Source organism: Danio rerio, chromosome 10 (genome assembly GCF_052040795.2).
Source record: "Danio rerio strain M-AB ecotype USA chromosome 10, GRCz13ab, whole genome shotgun sequence".
Classification (NCBI taxonomy): Eukaryota; Metazoa; Chordata; class Actinopteri; order Cypriniformes; family Danionidae; genus Danio; species Danio rerio.
In genome coordinates, this window is record NC_141030.1 from 47,769,930 (window position 1) to 47,790,538 (window position 20,609).

The 20,609-nt window shown below is 36.3% G+C and overlaps 1 protein-coding gene and 1 long non-coding RNA gene across 6 annotated transcripts in view; one reads left to right on the forward strand and one right to left on the reverse strand.

Annotated features, from left to right (window-relative positions):
• The window catches only part of LOC147842214 (uncharacterized), a 115,981-nt gene that overhangs the window by 22,268 nt on the left and 73,104 nt on the right, over positions 1-20,609 (forward strand). The window lies entirely within an intron of this gene.
• The window catches only part of mctp1b (multiple C2 domains, transmembrane 1b), a 69,604-nt gene continuing 63,463 nt past the window's right edge, over positions 14,469-20,609 (reverse strand). For all 5 annotated transcript variants that reach the window (XM_087271351.1, XM_087271349.1, XM_087271350.1 and 2 more), the window contains 5 exons: positions 20,255-20,311; positions 16,797-16,906; positions 15,217-15,326; positions 14,869-14,966; positions 14,469-14,797 (listed from right to left, as the gene is read on the reverse strand). In XM_087271351.1, the coding sequence (XP_087127477.1) occupies positions 14,726-14,797; positions 14,869-14,966; positions 15,217-15,326; positions 16,797-16,906; positions 20,255-20,311 (447 nt within the window). In that variant the 3' untranslated portion in view covers positions 14,469-14,725. The remainder of the gene's footprint in view (positions 14,798-14,868; positions 14,967-15,216; positions 15,327-16,796; positions 16,907-20,254; positions 20,312-20,609) is intronic.

A 20,609-nucleotide genomic window follows, 5' to 3' on the forward strand; every position in this document is an offset into this window, starting at 1 on the left:
CCTCAGTGTAAATGAAGATCAGCTGCTTCAGTCCAATATCTACATCAGCAGGAGGATGAGGATGAATTCAGGGTGGACATTTCAGCAAGACAATGATCCAAAGCACAGCCAAGGAGACTCTCGGATGCTTTCAGAGAAAGTAAAGCAAGCTGTGGAATGGCCCAGCCAATCACCTGATCTGAATTCAATAGAGAATACAGAATAAAGCTCAGATTTGACAGACGAGACTCACAGAAGCATCAAGATTTGGACTCTCTGTTGAAGTCTGTGAGAAACTCACACCTGAGCAATGCTTGAGGCTTCATTCTCCATATTAGAGGTGTCTTTAAGCTGCCAGCAAAATACACACAAGTGTACATGCACTGTAAAAAATATTATTTACTTAAAAAATTGAGTAAACGTGTTGTCTTAAAAGTGACAAGTTGACTTAAAGTAAGTAAACCCATTGTAACTTGGAACTGTTAAGTTGATTTAATGCATTTATTATAATATTATAATGTAAAAAAATTGGAGGCAACAGGTTAATTTTTAGATTTGACTTAAGTTCAGGTTACTCTGAACATTCGTGACTGTTATTGCCTGAAAACAAATGAGTTAGTTTAGAACTTTATGGGTCTGTTTACACCAGGGGCCTCATGTATCAACGCTGCGTACGCACAAAAACTTTGCGTACGCCAGGTTTCACGCTCAGAATCGCTCACGTTTAGATTTACTAACGATGAACTGAACGTGGGAATGTGCGCAGCTCCACGGCAGCTTTCTGGCTGGTGTACGCACATTTTTTGTGCGTGTCTGTTTTGTTTCCATTGGCGACTCCTAGAGGCAGTTGTGTTAAATTGCTCTCTACAAAGTGTCTGAGCCTTGCAATGGCAGCTGTATGAGACGGGTTCAGCAGGTATATAAGGTTTCCATACCATACAGTTGACCAGCTAAACATTAAAGCGCAATTTGCAGCGGTCGCCTGTTTTCCCAATGTAATCTGAGCGATCTACTGCACGCACATTGCTATAAAGACACTATCTGAAGATGAATTTGCATGTGTGAATCAGAAACATTTCCATTCAATAAATGCAAATAAAATATGATGCACAGACTTATTAATGATTCCTACTTGTCTTTCTCGTGATAAATAGTGGGCAAAATCTGATATGTAGCGGGTGAAAAAACAAGAAAGAGTTCATCAGACGCTGGATTCGAGCCGAGCTCATGCTCGAACGTATCAATTCATGATCACATGCGTCTTACAAGTAGCGCCACTGAGACTGTTCAGCGTCCTGCAACATTTTACAGATATAAACAACACTATTTCTTTTTTTTTTATGCACTCAGTGCGATGTTCAGACCCAACTGTGTTAACCGCATCAGCTAAACTCTTGCACTCTATTTTTTTCTTTTGTTGTTAATTCCGGAGAACAAACTTGCAAATAACACTGCTCTTCTCCGGTCTACCTCCGAAAGCAGCACCTCCAATTCACATTCTGTTCAAAGTTTCTCTTCTTGCTTGCTTTTGCCGTTGCTTTTTCGTTGGGTTTTGCCATTAGCATAGTCATTAGCATATTCATACGGGGGAGGAGGCAGGGAGGGTTTCACGTTCATTCAGATGTACAAAAGAATATGCGTGAGGTTTCATACATCTGAAATTTTTTCTGCGTACGCACATTTACAGCTTTGTGCGTACGCAATGTTTTAGTAAGATTTCCACGCAAGTCTTCGTACATGAGGCCCCTGGTCACTTCATGTATTTTCTCTGATCTGACAGCGACCTGAATTGAGAAAACAGTTCCAGTTCGGTTAAACTATTCATTTCCTGAGGACAGTTTGGTTGCAGCATGCAAGCCAATAACACGCATATTAAAAATGCTTACCTCAGAATTATTGTTATTGAGTTATGGTTATGGAGATTTCTGAAGTAGTAGTTCATGTAGTAGTTGATGTCGTTGGTATAGTAGTAGCAGAAGTAGTAAAGGTGTCGTTGTTGCAGTAGTAGTATCAGTAGTAGATGTTGTTGATGTAGATGTAGTAGAAGTGATTGTGGTAGTAGTAGTAGTAGTAGCAGTAGACGTTGTTGTATTAGTTGTAGCAAACGCTATAATAGTATTGGTAGTGGTAGTCATTGTTGTAGTAGTATCAGTATTAGTAGACATTGTAGTAGTAATAGTCGTGGTTGTGGCTGTAGTAGAAGCAGTAGTAGTTGTAATATAAGTAACTTTCTGTAGTAGTGGTTGGTGTAGTACTTGTGATTTATTATTATTGTCAGTTATCATTACTGTTGTCCTTTCTTTCTTTTTGCTTTCATTTTTACTATCATACATTAATAAGCATTGTTGTTACTCATTACCACTGACTGGTTTCTTTCTATATGTTTTATTTTTATCTGTGATACTTGCTTCATTTATTGACTGTTATTGTTCCTTATGTATGTACTCTGACCTGACCTACACACACACACACACACACACATACACACACACACACACACACACACACACACACACGCACACTTATGCACACACGCACATACCAGTACCTGAATATATTGTTGTTGTTTTTGTTTTGTTGCTTTGTTTTTGTTCTTTGTTGATGTTTTCTTGTATTTGTATGATTCCAATTTGTATACCTTTTTGCATATTCTAAAAAAAAATGCTTACCTCAAATGAAATAAGTTCTTTATTGGATGCATAACTAAATATTTATTGTTTGGCATATTGTCTATTAGCAGGGCAAGATGGAATATGTATTTTTTAAGCTATTTCTGTGCTGGATTTTGTTTAAAAAAATTATAATGTCAAAATTATTTTGCTTTTTTTAACCTCTTAAGGCCCAAGGTGTTTTTTTACATGCATTTTTTTCGCTTTGCTATTTGGGCTTATTGGAACCTAATTAGAATAAAAACCCAAGTATCATCTTTTGATTTGATGCACTTTTAGAGAAAAAATTATGTCAATATATGTGGACTCACGGTCCCAATTTACACAAAACAGTTTTTCCTGACAGTTTTGTAATGCATATTTAACATAGAATTTTTTTTAAACATGTTTTGACTATTAGAGAGTAAAAACAACTTATTTCTCCCATTTTGTACAGTTCAAAATAGTGTTTGGGACATTTCATATGCTGCAAAACAGTTGCAGGATGACTTTTAAAGTATTTTAAATAGCCACTTAAGAGCTAAAATGTGCTGTCCACGTATGTGGCCACTAAGCCCTAGGAGTTTATGCAAAACCTCACTTAATTTTGTCTTAATATTTCTGAATACAACACAATATTTTTTTTTACATCTCTTGAAAATGCTTTTCTAGAAACAAACAAACAAACAAAATAAATTTTAAGTTAGACAATACCACACTGCAAAAAACGGATTTTCTTACTTTAGAGTTTTTGTCTTGTTTCTCATCCAAATGTCTAAAAATCTTTAATCAAGACGAATTTTTCTACACAAGCAAAACACATTGTCTTTAATGTCTTATTTTAAGGAATAATATGCCAAAATAAGAGAGTTTTTCCTTAAAACAAGCATAATAATCTGCCAATGGGGTCAGCAAAATAATCAGGTTTTTCCTTTTGACCTAAGATTATTTTGCTGACCCCATTGGCAGATAATTTTGCTTGTTTTAAGAAAAAACTGTCCTAATTTTGGCATATTATTTCTGAAAACAAGACAATATGTTTTGCGCAACCCAGGCTCATTCTGAAAACGTAGTCCCATGGATGTTTCGGGAGACCGCGAAATACGTCCCGGGAGGTATGTATTTTTGCAGTTTTTGTTTCCACGTATCTGCGAGAGGCTGCTGTGTGTGCTTTCTTGTATCTCAAATGTCTCTCGAGTGCCGTTCGCGCACGGGCTGTTCTTTGCGTAAACCCACCAGAGGTCGCTGTTGACCGACTGAATTCACTTACTTCCCCTAAACCCGACTGACAGTTTATAAAAGCCGTCCAGAAAAAAAACAAAAAGCCCTTGTTTGATTTTTACCACGTTTTCGGATTTTACCACAATCTCACCCAGTTATTCACTCTTTCCCTTTATTTTTTGGATTCTGTTTTTTTCTTACCTGATTTCTGGAACCGCTCTTCCCCGGACTCGAACCCGGTCATCGTCGCCAGCTCCTCTCTGCATCTCAAGTCCGCCGATGTACACGACGAGCTAACTGGACAAACTGGTTGCGGTGGGAAAGCCCTCCACACGGAGGTAAGCGGTCAGCCAGTAAGCGCCAAAAGTAACGCCGTCATACCGCCCCGTAGCGTTCGCTTAAATCAGGCGTGTCTAAACTACGGCCCGCGGGCCATCTGCGGCCCGCAATCAGTTTTGTGGCGGCCCGCGAGGCTTTTTATAAATATCAATAGAATCTGGCCCGCTATACAAAAATGAACGTAATTCAATAAATAACCACAGGGTGTCGCTATTACATGCATTCAATTAAGCAGCAGTTCTTGTTATGATCTATCTATCTATCTATCTATCTATCTATCTATCTATCTATCTATCTATCTATCTATCTATCTATCTGTCTGTCTATCTATCTATCTACACACAGTTGAAGTCTGAATTATTAGCCCCTCTTTGATTTATTTCTTCTTTTTTAAATATATTTTCCAAATGATGTTTAACAGAGCAAGGACATTTTTACCGTATGTCTGATAATATTTTTTCTTTAGGAGAAAGACTTTTGTTTTATTTAGGCTTGAATAAAAAGCGGTTTAAATTTTTTTATGAACCATTTTAAGGTCAAAATTATTAGCCCCTTAAGTCTTCAGAACAAACCATTGTTATAAAATAACTTGCCTAATTACCTTAACTTAACTAGTTAACTTGATTAACCTAGTTAAGCCTTTAAATGTCACTTTAAGCTGTATAGAAGTGTCTTGAAAAATATCTGGTCAAATATTATTTACTGTCATCATGACAAAGATAAAATAAATCAGTTATTAGAAATGAGTTACTAAAACTAATATGTTTAGAAATGTGTGGAAAAAAATCTGCTCTCCGTTAAACAGAAATTGGGGAAAAAATAAACAGGGGCTAACAATTTAGGGGGGCTAACAATTCTGACTTCAACTGTATTTATATATATATATATACGTGCCTGTGTGATGTATGTAAAATTTGGCCCGCGACAACGTTTGTTTTTTTTGCATCTGGCCCTCGGCCCAAAAAGTTTGGACACCCCTGGCTTAAATGAAATGCAGCCATACGTACCTCAGGCTACATAATTCGCAGTCCACGGGACTACGTTTACAGAATGAGCCTGTGTTGGTTTGCTTGTCTAGAAAAATCTTCTTGATTTAAGAATTTTTAGACATTTGGACTAGAAACAAGAAAAAAACTCTAAGTAAGAGAACCATTTTTTGCAGTAAAGGTCTGTTTTATGCGCAAATTTACTCCTACATTTATGCACGTTTCACGATGTGTCAGTAATGAGTTGAATCACAATAAACGCAACCCTGACAATGATCTCCAGCTTGATCCTGCACTTTCACCTCGTCCAGCCGTGATGATCCGCTGGGTGTGTGTGAGCCGCAGGCTTTGTTGAATCCTGCCCGCGGCGGTATGTTCGAGTTCTGGGACGAGTTTCAGCTGCAATAATAATCACCGTCTGCAGTTAAATAATGCTGCTGGTTTGACCAGGAAAAGAGTCGGATTTGCTTGCACAGAGCCGTCGTCTTGTATTATGTGTGACTGGGTATCCGGATAGCAAAGTTATCATCAGTAAATGTGATTGATGATTGCTTTGTTAATAAGTTAAAGTAACATAAAACAGCCGAGCGGTGGTTAGCATTGTGGCCCCACAGCAAGAAGCTCGCTGGTTCGAGCGTCAGCTGGACCTGTTGGCATTTCTGTGTGGAGTTTGCATGTTCTCCCATTGTTGGCGTGGGTTTCCTCCGGGTGCTCCAGTTTCCCCCACAAGTCCAAACACATGAGGTATAGGTGAATTGGGTATGTGTGTATGGGTGTTTCCTAGTTATGGGTTGCAGCTGGAAGGAAATCCGCTGCGTAAAACATATGCTTTATAAGTTGGTGGTTCATTCCGCTGTGACGACCCTAGATTAATAAAGGTGAATAAATGTCCCAGATGAAAAAAATATGTATATGTATGCAAAAAATAAGCACACTTCAATTATTTTGTTTAATAATTGTGAAGAGGTGTCCCATTTTGGCATTTTGTTTATAAAAGTGATTTTATATCAGTAGTATGCATATAAAAAGCTGCGTGTAAGGTTTTATATCTTTTAATTTAATAATAAAAATTACTTTTAAGTAAAATGTCAAAAATATGGTGTAGATCATAATTAGTGTCAACAATACATTTATGTAAAAATGCCAGAATATTGGCATTTCAGGTATTATCATGCAGCCCTAATTTGTTTGTTTGTTTAGTGCACTGATTATACAACAAACAAGCTTAAACATCAATCAACACCGCAGAGAATTTCATTGGTCTTTATTGGAGTGAGAAGGGAAACCCGAGACCTTTTTTTTAATTCTCATTAATCTCTTTTAAAAGCCCAGGCCATGGGAGAGGCTGCTCTTTTGCTACTTTAAAAAGATGCCCTTCATAGCTCAATTAGTCTGTCCTGATTCCCAAAGAAGCGTTTATTTAATAAGGCAGAGATTAAAGAAACTAATTATAAACCTTTCGTTTGTAACCGGCCGACGGACACTCCGCGCGACGGTGTAAAACACGAAACACCACCTGACGACTCGATCATTATCTGCTTCTGCTCCTCCAGAATTCACACACTCCACCTCTCTAATCTGGATTAGTTAATTGGATGCTCGAGCACAAATGATTAACAATCTACATTCTGCACGAGGAGGAAATGCTGGATTATGCAATGCCATATGCACTTGAGTTAAACCCCCTCGGCACTATGTTTAATTGCATGCATTCATTTGTTTTTAATTAATCAATTTGTTCTCTTCTGTGGGTTTGGTGACTTAAAACCAATGTTGAATCAACATTGACGCTTTTTAACCTGTTAATACAATTTCCTGGTGTTCGTTTGTGAATGATTTATTGGTTAACATACATAATTGTCATAATTTTCTTAGTTAATTAATTGCTAAAGGATTAAATAATTGTTTTCTTAATTATTAATTTGAACGTGCGTGTGTGTGTGTGTGCTATGACCAACGTTATGTTTAATAGTACACGTTTTTTTTTGTTTAACGATAACGATTTATTTCACAATATACACTACCTGACAAAAGTCTTGTTGCCCATTTAAGTTTTAGGAACAATAGATAATAACTTGACTTCTGATCATTTGGTATCAGAAGTTACTCTATGAAAGGCAAAGGCCTCTAGATTACACTTATTTGAGCACAATAAAATATTATCATGCCTTGATTGTTAATGATTTGATGAGGACAGTGCGGTCTGACTCTGCTTAGACTAAAGTCTCATCACTGAACAGAAATAATGTCCAGTATAGAATATAAAGTCCTGCTGCAGTGGAGACAGAATGAATATTGTGTCTGACTCCATCATGAGCTTGGAGGACTGCATCCATACATCTCTGACATGATTTAAATCACTGATTAATAAAGTCATCTGGAATGAAGAAGAAAGCGTTCAGCAGGACTCCCAGAGCTCATAAAGAGTCTTTGTGTTCATCTTCAATGCCTCCTCCTTCATCTTATCCCAGACATGCTCAATCATGTTCATGTCTGGTGACTGGGCTGGCCAATCTTAAAGCAGCTTGATCTTCTTTGCTCTCAGGGATTTTGATGTGGAGGCTGAAGTATGAGGAGCGCTATCCTGCTGGAGAATTGTCCCTCTCCTGTGGTTTGTAATGTAATGGGCAGCACAGATGTCTTGATACCTCAGGCTGTTGATGTTGCAGATCTCTCGCACGCCCCCATACTGAATACAACCCCAAACCATGATTTCTCCTTCACCAAACTTGACTGATTTCTGTGGGAATCTTGGTCCATGCTGGTTCCAGTAGGTCTTCTGCAGTATTGGTGATGATTGGGATGCAGATCAACAGATGATTCAGCAGAGAAATCCACCTTCTGACACTTTTACAAATGATTAACTACAAGTCAAGTTATTATTTGTGCCTCTTACAACTTGGATCCACCACAAGAGTATTGTCAGGAAGTGTATTTAAAAGGTTTTTTATGCCATTGCCAGTCAGGTGAATTTGTGGGAAAACGTCTGCAGTGTTTGCATGTTTGTTACTGCATATAATTTATCAAAATAGAAGTTTTAATTCATAAAGTACAAGCTGATATCAAAATACGCCTACTTTTTTTGCATTTTTTTTATATTACGACTATTATTAAATATATATTTTATGATCATTAAAGTCTAAACAAAAAGGCTAAAAACAAACAAGAGTCAGAAACTCAGGACTAAGCACCCTTTAGCATGAAATCTGCCACGGCATACATGGAATAAAAAATCTATTATGATTATACAAGCTTTTTTTTTCACAGTAATGATATATACCGTCATGTTGCCCTTTCTCAGTTCTAAAAGGGGAGCTATTATACCTTTTATAAGGGGTTTAAACACAGTTGTGTGTCAGCAGTGTGTGTGAATATATCCAGCTTCTAATCGTAACAATTAAGTAATTGTATTTTTTATAATCAGACTTGACCAAATCAGAAACACTTTGATTGACATTCTCCCTTTATACATGTCATCAGAGGGAAAGCCCCGCCCACTAGTGACCATCTCTCCCTCATTAGCATATTACATTCTTGTTTGTGAATCTGCCACTATGCTGACACACAGGCCTTTATAGCTCCGTCCTCTTCTAAAAAGAGCACAATCTCATTTAAATTTAGTCACCAAAACGACACGATTACGATCAAAGCCTGAAAGGATCAGTTTCAGAGGGGTAGAAAGCAATATTAGTGCTGCATCTTGAGCTGAAACTTCACATACACACTCTAAGGACACCAGAGATCTATTTTACATGTCTGTTTTATATAATAATGAAGTAAAGCTGGATGCAGATGTGATGTTCACTTCGAGATCTATAAATGAAACCATAAAAGCAATCATTTAGATTTGTTTTAATATTATTACTATTATTTCCATACAGATGATTGTTTGAGAAAATAAATAGCTGTCACCGACTCGGTCCCGGTCATTCCCCTCGCTGGCCAGCAGAGGCCACCATCTCCGGACTTTTAGCATTACATCATCCATCTACACTGATTGCGCATACACCTGATCTGAATCATGAGAACGACCCACGTACCTCTTATAAGCCGCACTCAAACACTCAGTCAGTGCGAAGTCTTGTTCAGCCCCGGCCAGCATTACTGAGCGTTATATCCAGCCTGATCTCTTGTGTACGACCCCAGCCTGTCTCTTACTTTGCTGCGCCTTCTGCCTGCCCACGACCCAAGCCTGATATACAGACTCTGATTCTCGCTGCCTGCCCTCGACCCAAGCCTGATACACGGACTCTGATTCACGCCCTCTGTCCTCTACTCATGCCTGGTAACTCACTCTGTGTCTGTTCACCGTCATTCTTGAAACCATTACTACTACTGTGGATGCGTGTGTGCACCCAGGTGCATATTGTGTGTTTGAGTGAGATTGTGATCAATAAATACTGCATAATGGATCCCTCCGTGTCAGTCTCCTCGTTACAATAGCTCAATTTTTTTTTTATTGTTCGGTTCCAGCCCTGAATAAACATGCAGTTTTCTTTGAACCATACATCATTCATAACTTTATTTTTACGTACAGTTAAAGTCAGAATTATTAGCCCCCCTTTGAATTTTTTTCTTTTTTAAATATTTCCCGAATAATGTTTAACAGGGCAAGGAAACTTTCACAGTATGTCTGATAATATTTTTTCTTCTGGAGAAAGTCTTATTTGTTTTATTTCGGCTAGAATAAAAGCAGTTTTTAATTTTTCAAAAGCCATTTTAAGGACAATATTATAAGCCCCTTATGAGCTATGATTTATTCTACATAGTCTACAGAACAAACCATCGATATACAGTAAGTTGCCTAATTACCCTTACCTGCCTAGTTAACCTAATTACGCTAGTGAAGCCTTTAAATGTTACTTTACGCTGTATAGAAGTGTCTTGAAGAATATCAAGTCTAATATTATTAACTGTCATCATGACAAAGATAAAATAAATCAGTTATTAGAGATGAATTATTAAAACTATTATGATTAGAAATGTGCTGAAATAATCTTCTCTCCGTTAAACAGAAATTGGGGAAAAAAATAAACAGGGGGGCGAATAATTCTGACTTCAACTGTACATCAGCTTAAGAGTTATACATGCTTTTACAATCATTCTCATTGACAAGCAGCAGGATGTACAAATATTATACTGAAACATCATTCATCATAGCATATGAGCAATAATCATAGCATATGACATCTGTCGTAAACATTTGTACATTTTTACACTCATATTTACAGTCACTTTATTTTAATACACACATACAGCATGCTGTCTTTTGCATAAAATATGAGCTTGCGGATGAAAGTTATTATTTAAGGCGATAATTATGAATACGACACAAAAAGTGCATAAGTTTTGGTGGTGTTTACGAAAACCCACTGTGTTGAGTTGCATATGTAATATCGGTCACATCTTACTATAAGGTTTCATTAGTTAATGCTAGTTAATGTATTTACTTTAGATCAACTTACATGTATTGCATTTATTAATAATCATAGTTAAACAACTTTACTAATGCACTATTAAAGGTGCTGTATGTCAGTTTTTGATTCTATATTTTTGATATCTGAGAAACAATGCTGAAGTCAGATTTTCTGCTTTGAACATGTGCGTTATGTGCCGGAACGGCTGTCTTTGTTTTGGTCTCTTTAACCTGCCAATGCCACTTTAGCCAATTATATTTCAGCTCCCGGGTTGCCTTGGTGGAAAAGAGCAAATTTCATTCATTCATTCGGTCAGGAAGACTCTCAAAGTGTGCATCCGTGACTGAAATGAGACCTCTGGTGGACAGTAGCAGACTCCAAAATGAGATGCAGATTCAGAGTTCCATATGTTAATAATTAGCAAATAGTATAAATAATACAAAAAAATATTTCTTTTATCACATGCCATTGCTTTTAGTTAGAAAAAGTTTAAATTAGTCTTTAAGCTCGACATTCAGGTGCATTCGCGTCAATCTGGCAACCTGCACTTGCACATGTTTTGATCCAGGAGAGCAATACCTAGTTCAACCACTGGGTGTCAAACTTACACACTGCACCTTTAAAATCCAAAGTTGCGCTTGTTAACAAGTTAATAAGAACTAACAGCCAATTACTTTTATCATTACCTAACATTAACAAAATTGTAATACATGTATTGTTCATTGTTCATGTTAGTAAACCTTACTGTAAAGTGTAACCACTGGCAAGCCTTGTGTGCTGTTGGGGATGTTTTCATCCACTCTGGGGTGATTTTTGAGTCTTAATTTGGCCACAACTTTCTCTGTGTTTCAGTAAATGGAATGCTTTTATGCTGAAAAATCTTATTTTGACACATATTTTGGAAAAAAATGCTTTAAACTTTTTCAAAAACTCACTGTGGGCAAATTGACTAACCTTTCGTTGTGTTAGTGGCTGTTTTGCTCCTTTGACTTCTGTTATAATGACATGATTGTTGGTGGTTTTCCCTTTTGGGAAGTGGAAACATTGTTCATTTTTACTGATGATTATCAGTTGCAGTACAAAAAAAGCTTAGTTTCTGGCTTTTATATGAAATATAGCATGTGTGTGTCCATGTGAGAGACATTTATACGCTTATTGATGTCTCAAAACTCAAAATACACAGTAATGTATTTCTGCACACACTGTAATTTCAGAGAAATGTTATCAGTCTATTGAATAGGCTTTATGGTTATCAGCTGATAGATATGGGCCAGTAGGGACCTCTGCGCCTGCTGGTAGGCTCAGAAGGCTGTTATCAACCATCCACATGGTTAATCAGCTATATAAGATGTCATTCTGCTCTTCTCAAGTAAATCCACCAGAGGCCACTCCGATTGACCTGCCCTCCTATTTTGAGACTACAAACCAGACTTAATGTAAAAGCTACATTTAATGAGTTTAATCTGTGTTAGGCACATGTTTTACAGCTGTTGAGCTCACATGAATAAAACAAGCTCAAGTCCAGCAGCATCTTTATTTACAGAACTTCTTGTGCTCTTAGTTTTTGTATATAAAAAAATGATGCTGAATGTGAATCAGTGATGGAGAGTAAAAATGGGCATATAAATAAATAAAGGTACATTTTATGAACTGTATTTGATTTGTTTGTGCTATTATAGTTGTGCAATTCTGCATAATGATGGAAACAATACAAATAGAAGACAAACTGTAGAATGAGCCTATGATTATTATTTATATTATTGATTAAATTTCCCATTAATTGTATTTTATTAAGGTCTACCCCAACCCTACACCCAACCGTCACAGTAATGTAAAAACAGATCTGGGTCTGGAGTCTTCTCCATTGGTAGAGCTGATTAACCATGTGAATGCATGATAATGACCTTCTGAGCCTACCAGTAGGCGCAGAAGACCCCTACTGGCCCAAATCTATCAGCTGATAACGCCCATTCAATCAACTGATAACTGATGCTGTTTTACTCCACTAAACTCCATATTAAAGATAGAGACTCTTCTGACAATTGATGATCCACTGTAAAAATGACAAAGTTGACTTCTTCCCAACAGGGAAAACCAGCAACAATCATGAACACATGATTATCTGCTGTCATGGATTTGCAATCAATAAATGTGAATATAATGGAAGTCAATGGGGCAAAAACAGCCCCCAACATAACCAAAGGGCAGTCAATCTGAACAGCACACAAGGGTTAAACAGCTAAAAACTCTGATATTTTAACATTTATATTCTGACATATATATATATATATATATATATATATATAGAAACTACAAACCAAACTTAATGTAAAAGCTACACTTAATGAGTTTAATCTGTGGTAGGCACATGTTTTTACAGCTGTAGAGCTCACATGTGCTGTTATATTTTGTATATCTGGAGTCTTCTTTATTAGTATAGCCAGCCTTATCTCACAAGGAAACGTAAGTATTTTACATTTTAGTGGCTAGTTCGAACGAATTCATACGAGTTCAGTCGTACCAAAATGTAGGATTTTAAAAAGGAGGTGTGGCACCTAACCCCACCCCTAACCCCAACCGTTATTGGGTGATGAGCGAATTGTACTAAATTGTACGAATTAGATCGTACGAATTTTATAAGAATTAGCCACTAAATTAAAAAGTTACGAATTGCCGTGAGATTGCGTTGGATTAATGTGGATGGATAATAATAACCTTCTGAGCCTACCAGTAGGCACAGAAGGCCCCTACTGGCCCATATCTATCAGCTGATAACCACTGATAACGCCCATTCAATCGACTGACATTGGAAGCGGGTGATAATCTGCTGTTTTATACCAATGAGCTCCATATAAAAGACAGACTCGTCAGCACAGGCCTATCTTAAGGGTTAATGCTGACAACTGATGATCAACAGTAAAAATGACTTAATCCCAACAGGGAAACCCAGCAACAATCATGAACACATGATTATCTGCTGTCATGGCTTTGCAATCGATAAATGTGAATATAATGGAAGTCAATGGGGCAAAAACAGCCCCCAACATCACCAAAGGGCAGTCAATCTGAACAGCACACAAGTGTTAAACAGCTGATCTCACGAGGAAACGTAAGTATTTTACATTTTGTCAGTTTAGTGGCTAATTCGAACAAATTCATACGAGTTCAGTCGTACGAAAATGTACGATTTTAAAAAGGAGGTGTGGCACCTAACCCCACCAGTCATTGGGTGATGAGAAAATCATACTAAATTGTACGAATAATATCGTACAAATTTATACGAATTAGCCACTAAATCAAAAAGTTACGAATTGCCGTGAGATTGCGTTGTATTAATGTGGATGGATGATAATGACTTTCTGACCCTACCAGTAGGCACAGAAGGCCCCTACTGGCCCATATCTATCAGCTGATAACCACTGATAATGCCCATTCAATCGACTGACATTGGAAGCGGGTGATAATCTGCTGTTTTATACCAATGAGCTCCATACATAAGACAGACTCGTCAGCACAGGCCTATCTTAAGGGTTAATGCTGACAACTGATGATCAACAGTAAAAATGACTTAATCCCAACAGGGAAACCCAGCAACAATCAAGAACACATGATTATCTGCTGTCATGGCTTTGCAATCGATAAATGTGAATATAATGGAAGTCAATGGGGCAAAAACAGCCCCCAACATCACCAAAGGGCAGTCAATCTGAACAGCACACAGCTACAAACTCTGATATTTTAACATTTACATTCTGACATTTACATATATTTTAAAACTACAAACCAAACTTAATGTAAAAGCTACACTTAATGAGTTTAATCTGTGGTAGGCACATGTCTAAGAGCTGTTGAGCTCACATGAATAAAACAAGCTCAAGTCCAGCAGCATCTTTATTTACAGAACTTCTTGTGCTCTTATTTTTTGTATATATAAAAATGATGCTGAATGTGAATCAGTGATAGAGAGTAAAAATAGGTATATAAATAAATAAAAGTACATTTTATGAACTGTATTTGATTTGTTTGTGCTATTATAGTTGTGCAATTCTGCATAATGATGGAAATAGGTCTTGCCGTCTCCTTTTCTTAACGTCTTTCCGTTGAATTGCTGATTTAGACGGGTAATACGTTTTATTTATCCAGGGTTGTTCCTCCGTTTTTTATTGGGACTCTGATTGGCGTCCGCTTTCAGCTCTTTGTATTGAACCTGATGAGCAGATTTTGAGAGAGTTAAAGACATGCTAAAGTATAAAAATATACCACTTATTGATCACTTACCATCTGGATGTCTGAAGGAACTCGAGACAGAAAGTCCAGCAGTTCGTTATTATTGATACTGTAGGGGGCTCGAAGTTTTTTGGTGAATTTATTGATACCTGTGTGGGATATCCATATGGTTTACATCAGAGGTGCACAGACCTTTTCTTATAAAATCCCAAAAAACCGAACATAATTAAAGATTGTGGGCTGAAGGTAAATGCATCAAACTGTTGCCGTTGGTAATTTCCTAATTTATTTCATTCATTTTCCTTCGGCTTAGTCCCTTTATTAATCAGGGGTCGCCACTGCGGAATGAACCGCCAACTTATCCAGCATATATAGCTATAGTAAAGGCGTTTTTCTCACCCCAGACCAGCACGATGTATCGCAGTGGGATGAAATATGTTATGGTAGCACCAACACACAGCACTGTTATGGCCAACCAGCTCAGAAAAGGCACAGACCAGTTAAACGTGCTGAAAAAGAGAAACAACAGTGCATTAAGTACAGTGCTCAGCATATACAGTATGAGGACACCCCTAATGAATGTCTCTTTTAAATTAATATTTTTTACAGGAAGCTTTACAATATTATATTTGTGCATATACATTAGTATAGTCAGTACTGAGGCCAACCATGGAGCTTATCTAAAAAAACAACTTACGATAATGACCAAAAAATGATTAGCCCACATTTATATGTGAGGAAAAAATATTAAATTAAAAAAAAGCAAAAATCAAGAGAAACAAAAAACAAACAAAAAATATAAAAAAATGTTGTAGTTTGTGTTTTTTTGCATTATTTTGCATGTATTTAAATGCATTATTTTTCTAAGGATGTTTGGTGGCTAAAATATTATTTTAATAAATATATCTGTTTAATCAATTTGTTTTGCTCAAATGCACCAAAATATTTAGTCTATATTTACTGAGGAGGGAAAAATCTTAAATAGAATAAAAAAAAGATAAGAAGCAAAAAATATGTATAAAATTGTTGCAAATTTGTGGTTTGTATTTTTATTTTGCAATATTTTGCATGAATTTAAATACTTTTTTTATTTCTAACAAAATCTCTGGTGACTAAATTATTATTTTAATAAATATATCTGTTTAATCAATTTGTTTTGCTCAAATGCAACCAAAATATATTCACTGAGGAGGTAAAAATCTTAAAAATTATGAGAAGCAAAAATAAATAAATAAATAAATAAATATATTGCAATTTTGTGGTTTGTACTTTTATTTTGCAGAATTTTGCAATAATTTAGAAATCTAAAATATTATTTTAATACATATATCTATTAAATAAATTAGTTTTTCCCTAATGCACCAAATATTTCACACTTATATTCACTTAATCTTAAATAAAAAAGCAAAAAAAAAAAAAAAAACATAAAAAATATAGAAAATGTTGTAGTTTATTTTTTTGCAATATTTTGCATGACACTACATATCCACAATTGTTCTATTTCTCAAGATGTTTGGTGACTAAAATAGAATTTTAATTAATATATCTGTTTAATCACATTTGTTTTGCTAAAATGCACTAAAATACATCATCTGCATTCATTGTGAAGGGAAAAATCTTAAATAAAATTTTTAAAAGAGCAAAAATGATAAAAAGCAAAAAATATATATAAAATTGTTGAAATGTTGAAGTTTGTATTTTATTTGGCATGGCTTAAATACATTATTTTTCTATTTTTTAAAGATATTTGATGACTAAAATATTATTTTAAGAAATAATATATCTTAAAAAAAATATATAAAAATTAATATAATAATATAATCAGTTTAATAAATCTGATTTGTTTAAATGCACCAAAATATTTGACCTATATTCACTGATATATTTTCAAAATAAGCTGTACTCATTTATGCTGAGCACTGTATAAGAAATCAATGCAAAAAGCATGCTATAAAGTTATGAGATGATCAAATTCCTACTTTTTTACTCGTTCCCCGAAGCTGGCCACTTCATCCAGAGCGGTCTGAACTGTTATAATCACATCTTGAATTGCGTAGAATTTGTCCAAGAAGCCCTTTTTCTCAGAGTCCTGTTGAAACCAATGAGTTGGAAATCATTAGGGCTGCACAAAACATTAGATTAGGGCTGTGTTGAGAAAATCTTGGTTAAACAGAAATTGGGGGAAAAAATAGAAGAATTTTATACTTGATAATAAAGTTTAATTAGTAAATGTATTTACTAATATGAACCATGTTCTCCCCGTGTTGGTGTGGGTTTCCTTCAGGTGCTCCAGTTTCCCTCACAGTCCAAACACATGGGCTAGAGGGGAATTGATGAACTAAACAGGCCGTAGTGTATGAGTGTGTGTGTGAATGAGTGTTTCCCAGTGCTGGGTTGTGGCTAGAAGGGCATCCCCTATGTAAAACATATGCTGGAACAGTTGGCAGTTCATTCTGCTGTGGCGAACCCTGATAAATAAGGGACTAAGCTGGAGGAAAATGAATGATATTTATACAATAGAGTGTATTAAGTAAGTTTTACAAGCAATCTGCATATCGGATCTGCGTCCAATCACAATGCACATTTGCAAGCGGCTCAGAATGAACATGCAACAAATCTGATCTTGTGCAGATTTTAGGATATACTGCAAACTGTGTCTGATGTGACTATAACACATTTATTCGGTGTAAACGCAGCCCTAGAAAGGTAACATGAGTTGCATTATGAGAACTGAAAGACGTGGAGGAGGGGACGCTTCTGTCTTTTCTCTTCAGACTACAAGGTTAAGTTGTATAAAAGGGTTAGTTTGTGCAGCTTAACACAAAAGCAGCAAGTCTGTCTGCCATCCCAGTAACCACAGCTTCATTAATATGGAGAAGAGGGCCTGTGAATGACGCAATTACACGAAAACAAACCCAATAATGTTCAGTTTTCGTTAATATTTATTTAATGTTTTATATATTTTAATTTTATTTTATAATTATAATATTTCACTCATTCATTTTAAAAACTTTCGGCTTAGTCCCTTTATTAATCTGGGGTCGCCACAGCGGAATGAACCGCCAACTTGTCCAGTATATGTTTTACACAGCGGATGACCTTCCCGCCGCAACCCATCTCTGGAAATCATCCACACACACTCATACACTACGAACAATTTAGCCAACCCAATTCACCTGTACCACATGTGTTTGGACTGTGGGGGAAACCGGAGCACCCGGAGGAAACCCACACGAATGCAGGGAGAACATGCAAACTCCACACAGAAGTGTCAACTGACCCAGTCGAGGGACGACCCAGCGACCTTCTTGCTGTAAGGCGACAGCACTACCTACTGCGCCACTGCTTCGCCGTAATATTTGACTATTTTTCTGTATTTTAATAAAATACTGTTTATTTTATTCTTATTTATTTTATCTGTTTATTTTATTTTTACTGTTTATTTTATTCTTATTTATTTTATTCTTATTTATTTTATTTCTGCTTTTTTATTATATTTTTTATTATTAATTTCTGCATCTATTTTTTGAAACGTAACAAACATTAACACACACCAAGAAATAAGTCAGCAAATGAGTGTAATATGAGCAATTTAATATTTTATAAATGTCAAAAATAACAGCAATGAATCACAGGATTGAATAAAAATTATGTTCACATTTAAACAGTTAAATTAAATTAAATTGTGAAATTATTTTCACCATTATTCTGTATTATTTTAATTAATTAAGGTATTTATTGGATCCATTTTTATTTATTTGATTCATATATATGTTTGATATTTTTTTAATATAAATTTTTGCATGTTTGTCTTTTTTATTGCATGTTTTTTATTAAATGTAATCAATTTTACTACATTTAATTAATCTTTTTTTGCATTTTATTTATATTTGATATTTTTATTAATATTTTGAAAATATTTGTCTTTTTATTGCATGTTTAAATAATATTTATGTTTTATTATTTAATTACCTCTTCTTTTTTTTTTTGCATTTTATTTATATATTATGCAATGATGACATACACACACATTACAGCAAATATTTTGACTGCATTTATTCTAAACCCCTTGGCCTCAGATGCAAAGTCAGTGGGACGGGCTGAACGTTGTGTTATTCTTTCTCCGACAACTTAAGTTCAGCAAATCAATTGTCCCCATAAATTAGCGGCAACAATTTCTAAGCGATACCGAAGCCTCGCTGTATTTTCATGAGCAGCCGGCGATGAGATAAGTGCAAACATATGTCCAGGCTTAAACCCGGGCCTATGAGGGGTCCTTATGAATGGAAAACAGGTGTCTGGGTCATTTGTGCTGAAATACGCAAGTTGGCTCCCAGGGTCAAAGGCCATGCCGCTAATGGCTGCTTTGTGGTGCACAAAGGGTTATGGGAACGCGGAGAACGGCTGAAGTTGAACATCTGGGATATGTTGGGAATATCTGGCCATGCAAGTTTCAGGTGCAATTAAATAAAAGCACTGACATGCATCGCTCAGCATGAATGAGCACACCCTGCAAGTGCAGGATACAGGTATACGTTATAAAGTGCAGTTATAGAAAAACTATGGGTGATATTTACAGATGGATGTACTATGAACTAGGAATGCACCGATACCATTTTTTTGGAACCGATCCGATCTCGATGCCAAAATTCTGAGTATCGACTGATACAGATCCGATCCCGATACTGTGCTTTTTTTTGTTTTATTTTTTGTTTGTTTTTTAATTAACATAATACAGTTTCAATAGTTCTGGTGCTAAACTCAAATAATACACCTTCTTTAGTAAAAATAACACACCTATAGGCCTACTGGGATGCAGTGACTCCCAGTCAAATATTTTGCTGAACAATTGGACTTTATGGACATGAGGACTTTGTGAGTGGTGGATCACTCATAAGTGATCATAAAGTCCTTGTGCTGCAGGTATTAGGAGGTTTGCTGAAGGTGCAGCAGTTGTGCAGTGAGGGGTTTGCTACCTCAATAAACTACAACAGTTTGTGTTTTATTGAACAGTGAGGATGATTAATAAATCCATATCAAACAGTCCCTAAAGTGATGACGTGTCTTCAGTTTTGCTCTCAAGCGCACGTTGCACTCACACTACAAGCGTACTGCACTAAACCCCACTTGAACCGCGCTCTGGCACACTTATTCCAACCGGGCCAGGGCCGGCCAACTGAACTGCCCTATTCGGAGCCCCCAAAGATGAACATGGGGCACAGTATGTAACCCCGCTGGTCCTACGCCACCGAACCAGCTCCGAGCTGGGATCGAACCGGTGACCTTCCGCATGGGAGTTGGTTGCTTTACCAAGGAGGCTAAAGACCATGGCCTCCAGTGTCTGTCACTAGAGCACCTTTCGAGGTCAGAGGAGTGAGGTTTACCTGCACAGTACTGACGAGCTGTGCAGATAATGAGGGCTAGAAATGTAAGTTACCTTGTCTTCTTTGTCAGAGTCTTCATCCACGTCCTCTAGAAGATCCTCCATCACTTCCTACATCAGAAAGGCGACAATAAGAAAAATGATGAATTATGAATGTGGTGTTTTTTATATTTAGTTGTAATTAATTAGGTTAATTAGGCAATTCGTTGGACAACAGCGTTTTTTTCTGTTGCCAATCAAAAACTATATATTTCTTATACTGTAAAAAATTCCTTCATGTTGTCCAAACACAAATCTGTTAACTTAATTGTTTCTTTAACTTTAAGTGAATTGAACATAAAACAATTAAGTTGCCCCCCCAAAAACATAAGAATTGTGTTGATTCAGCTCATTTTAAATAAGACAAGCA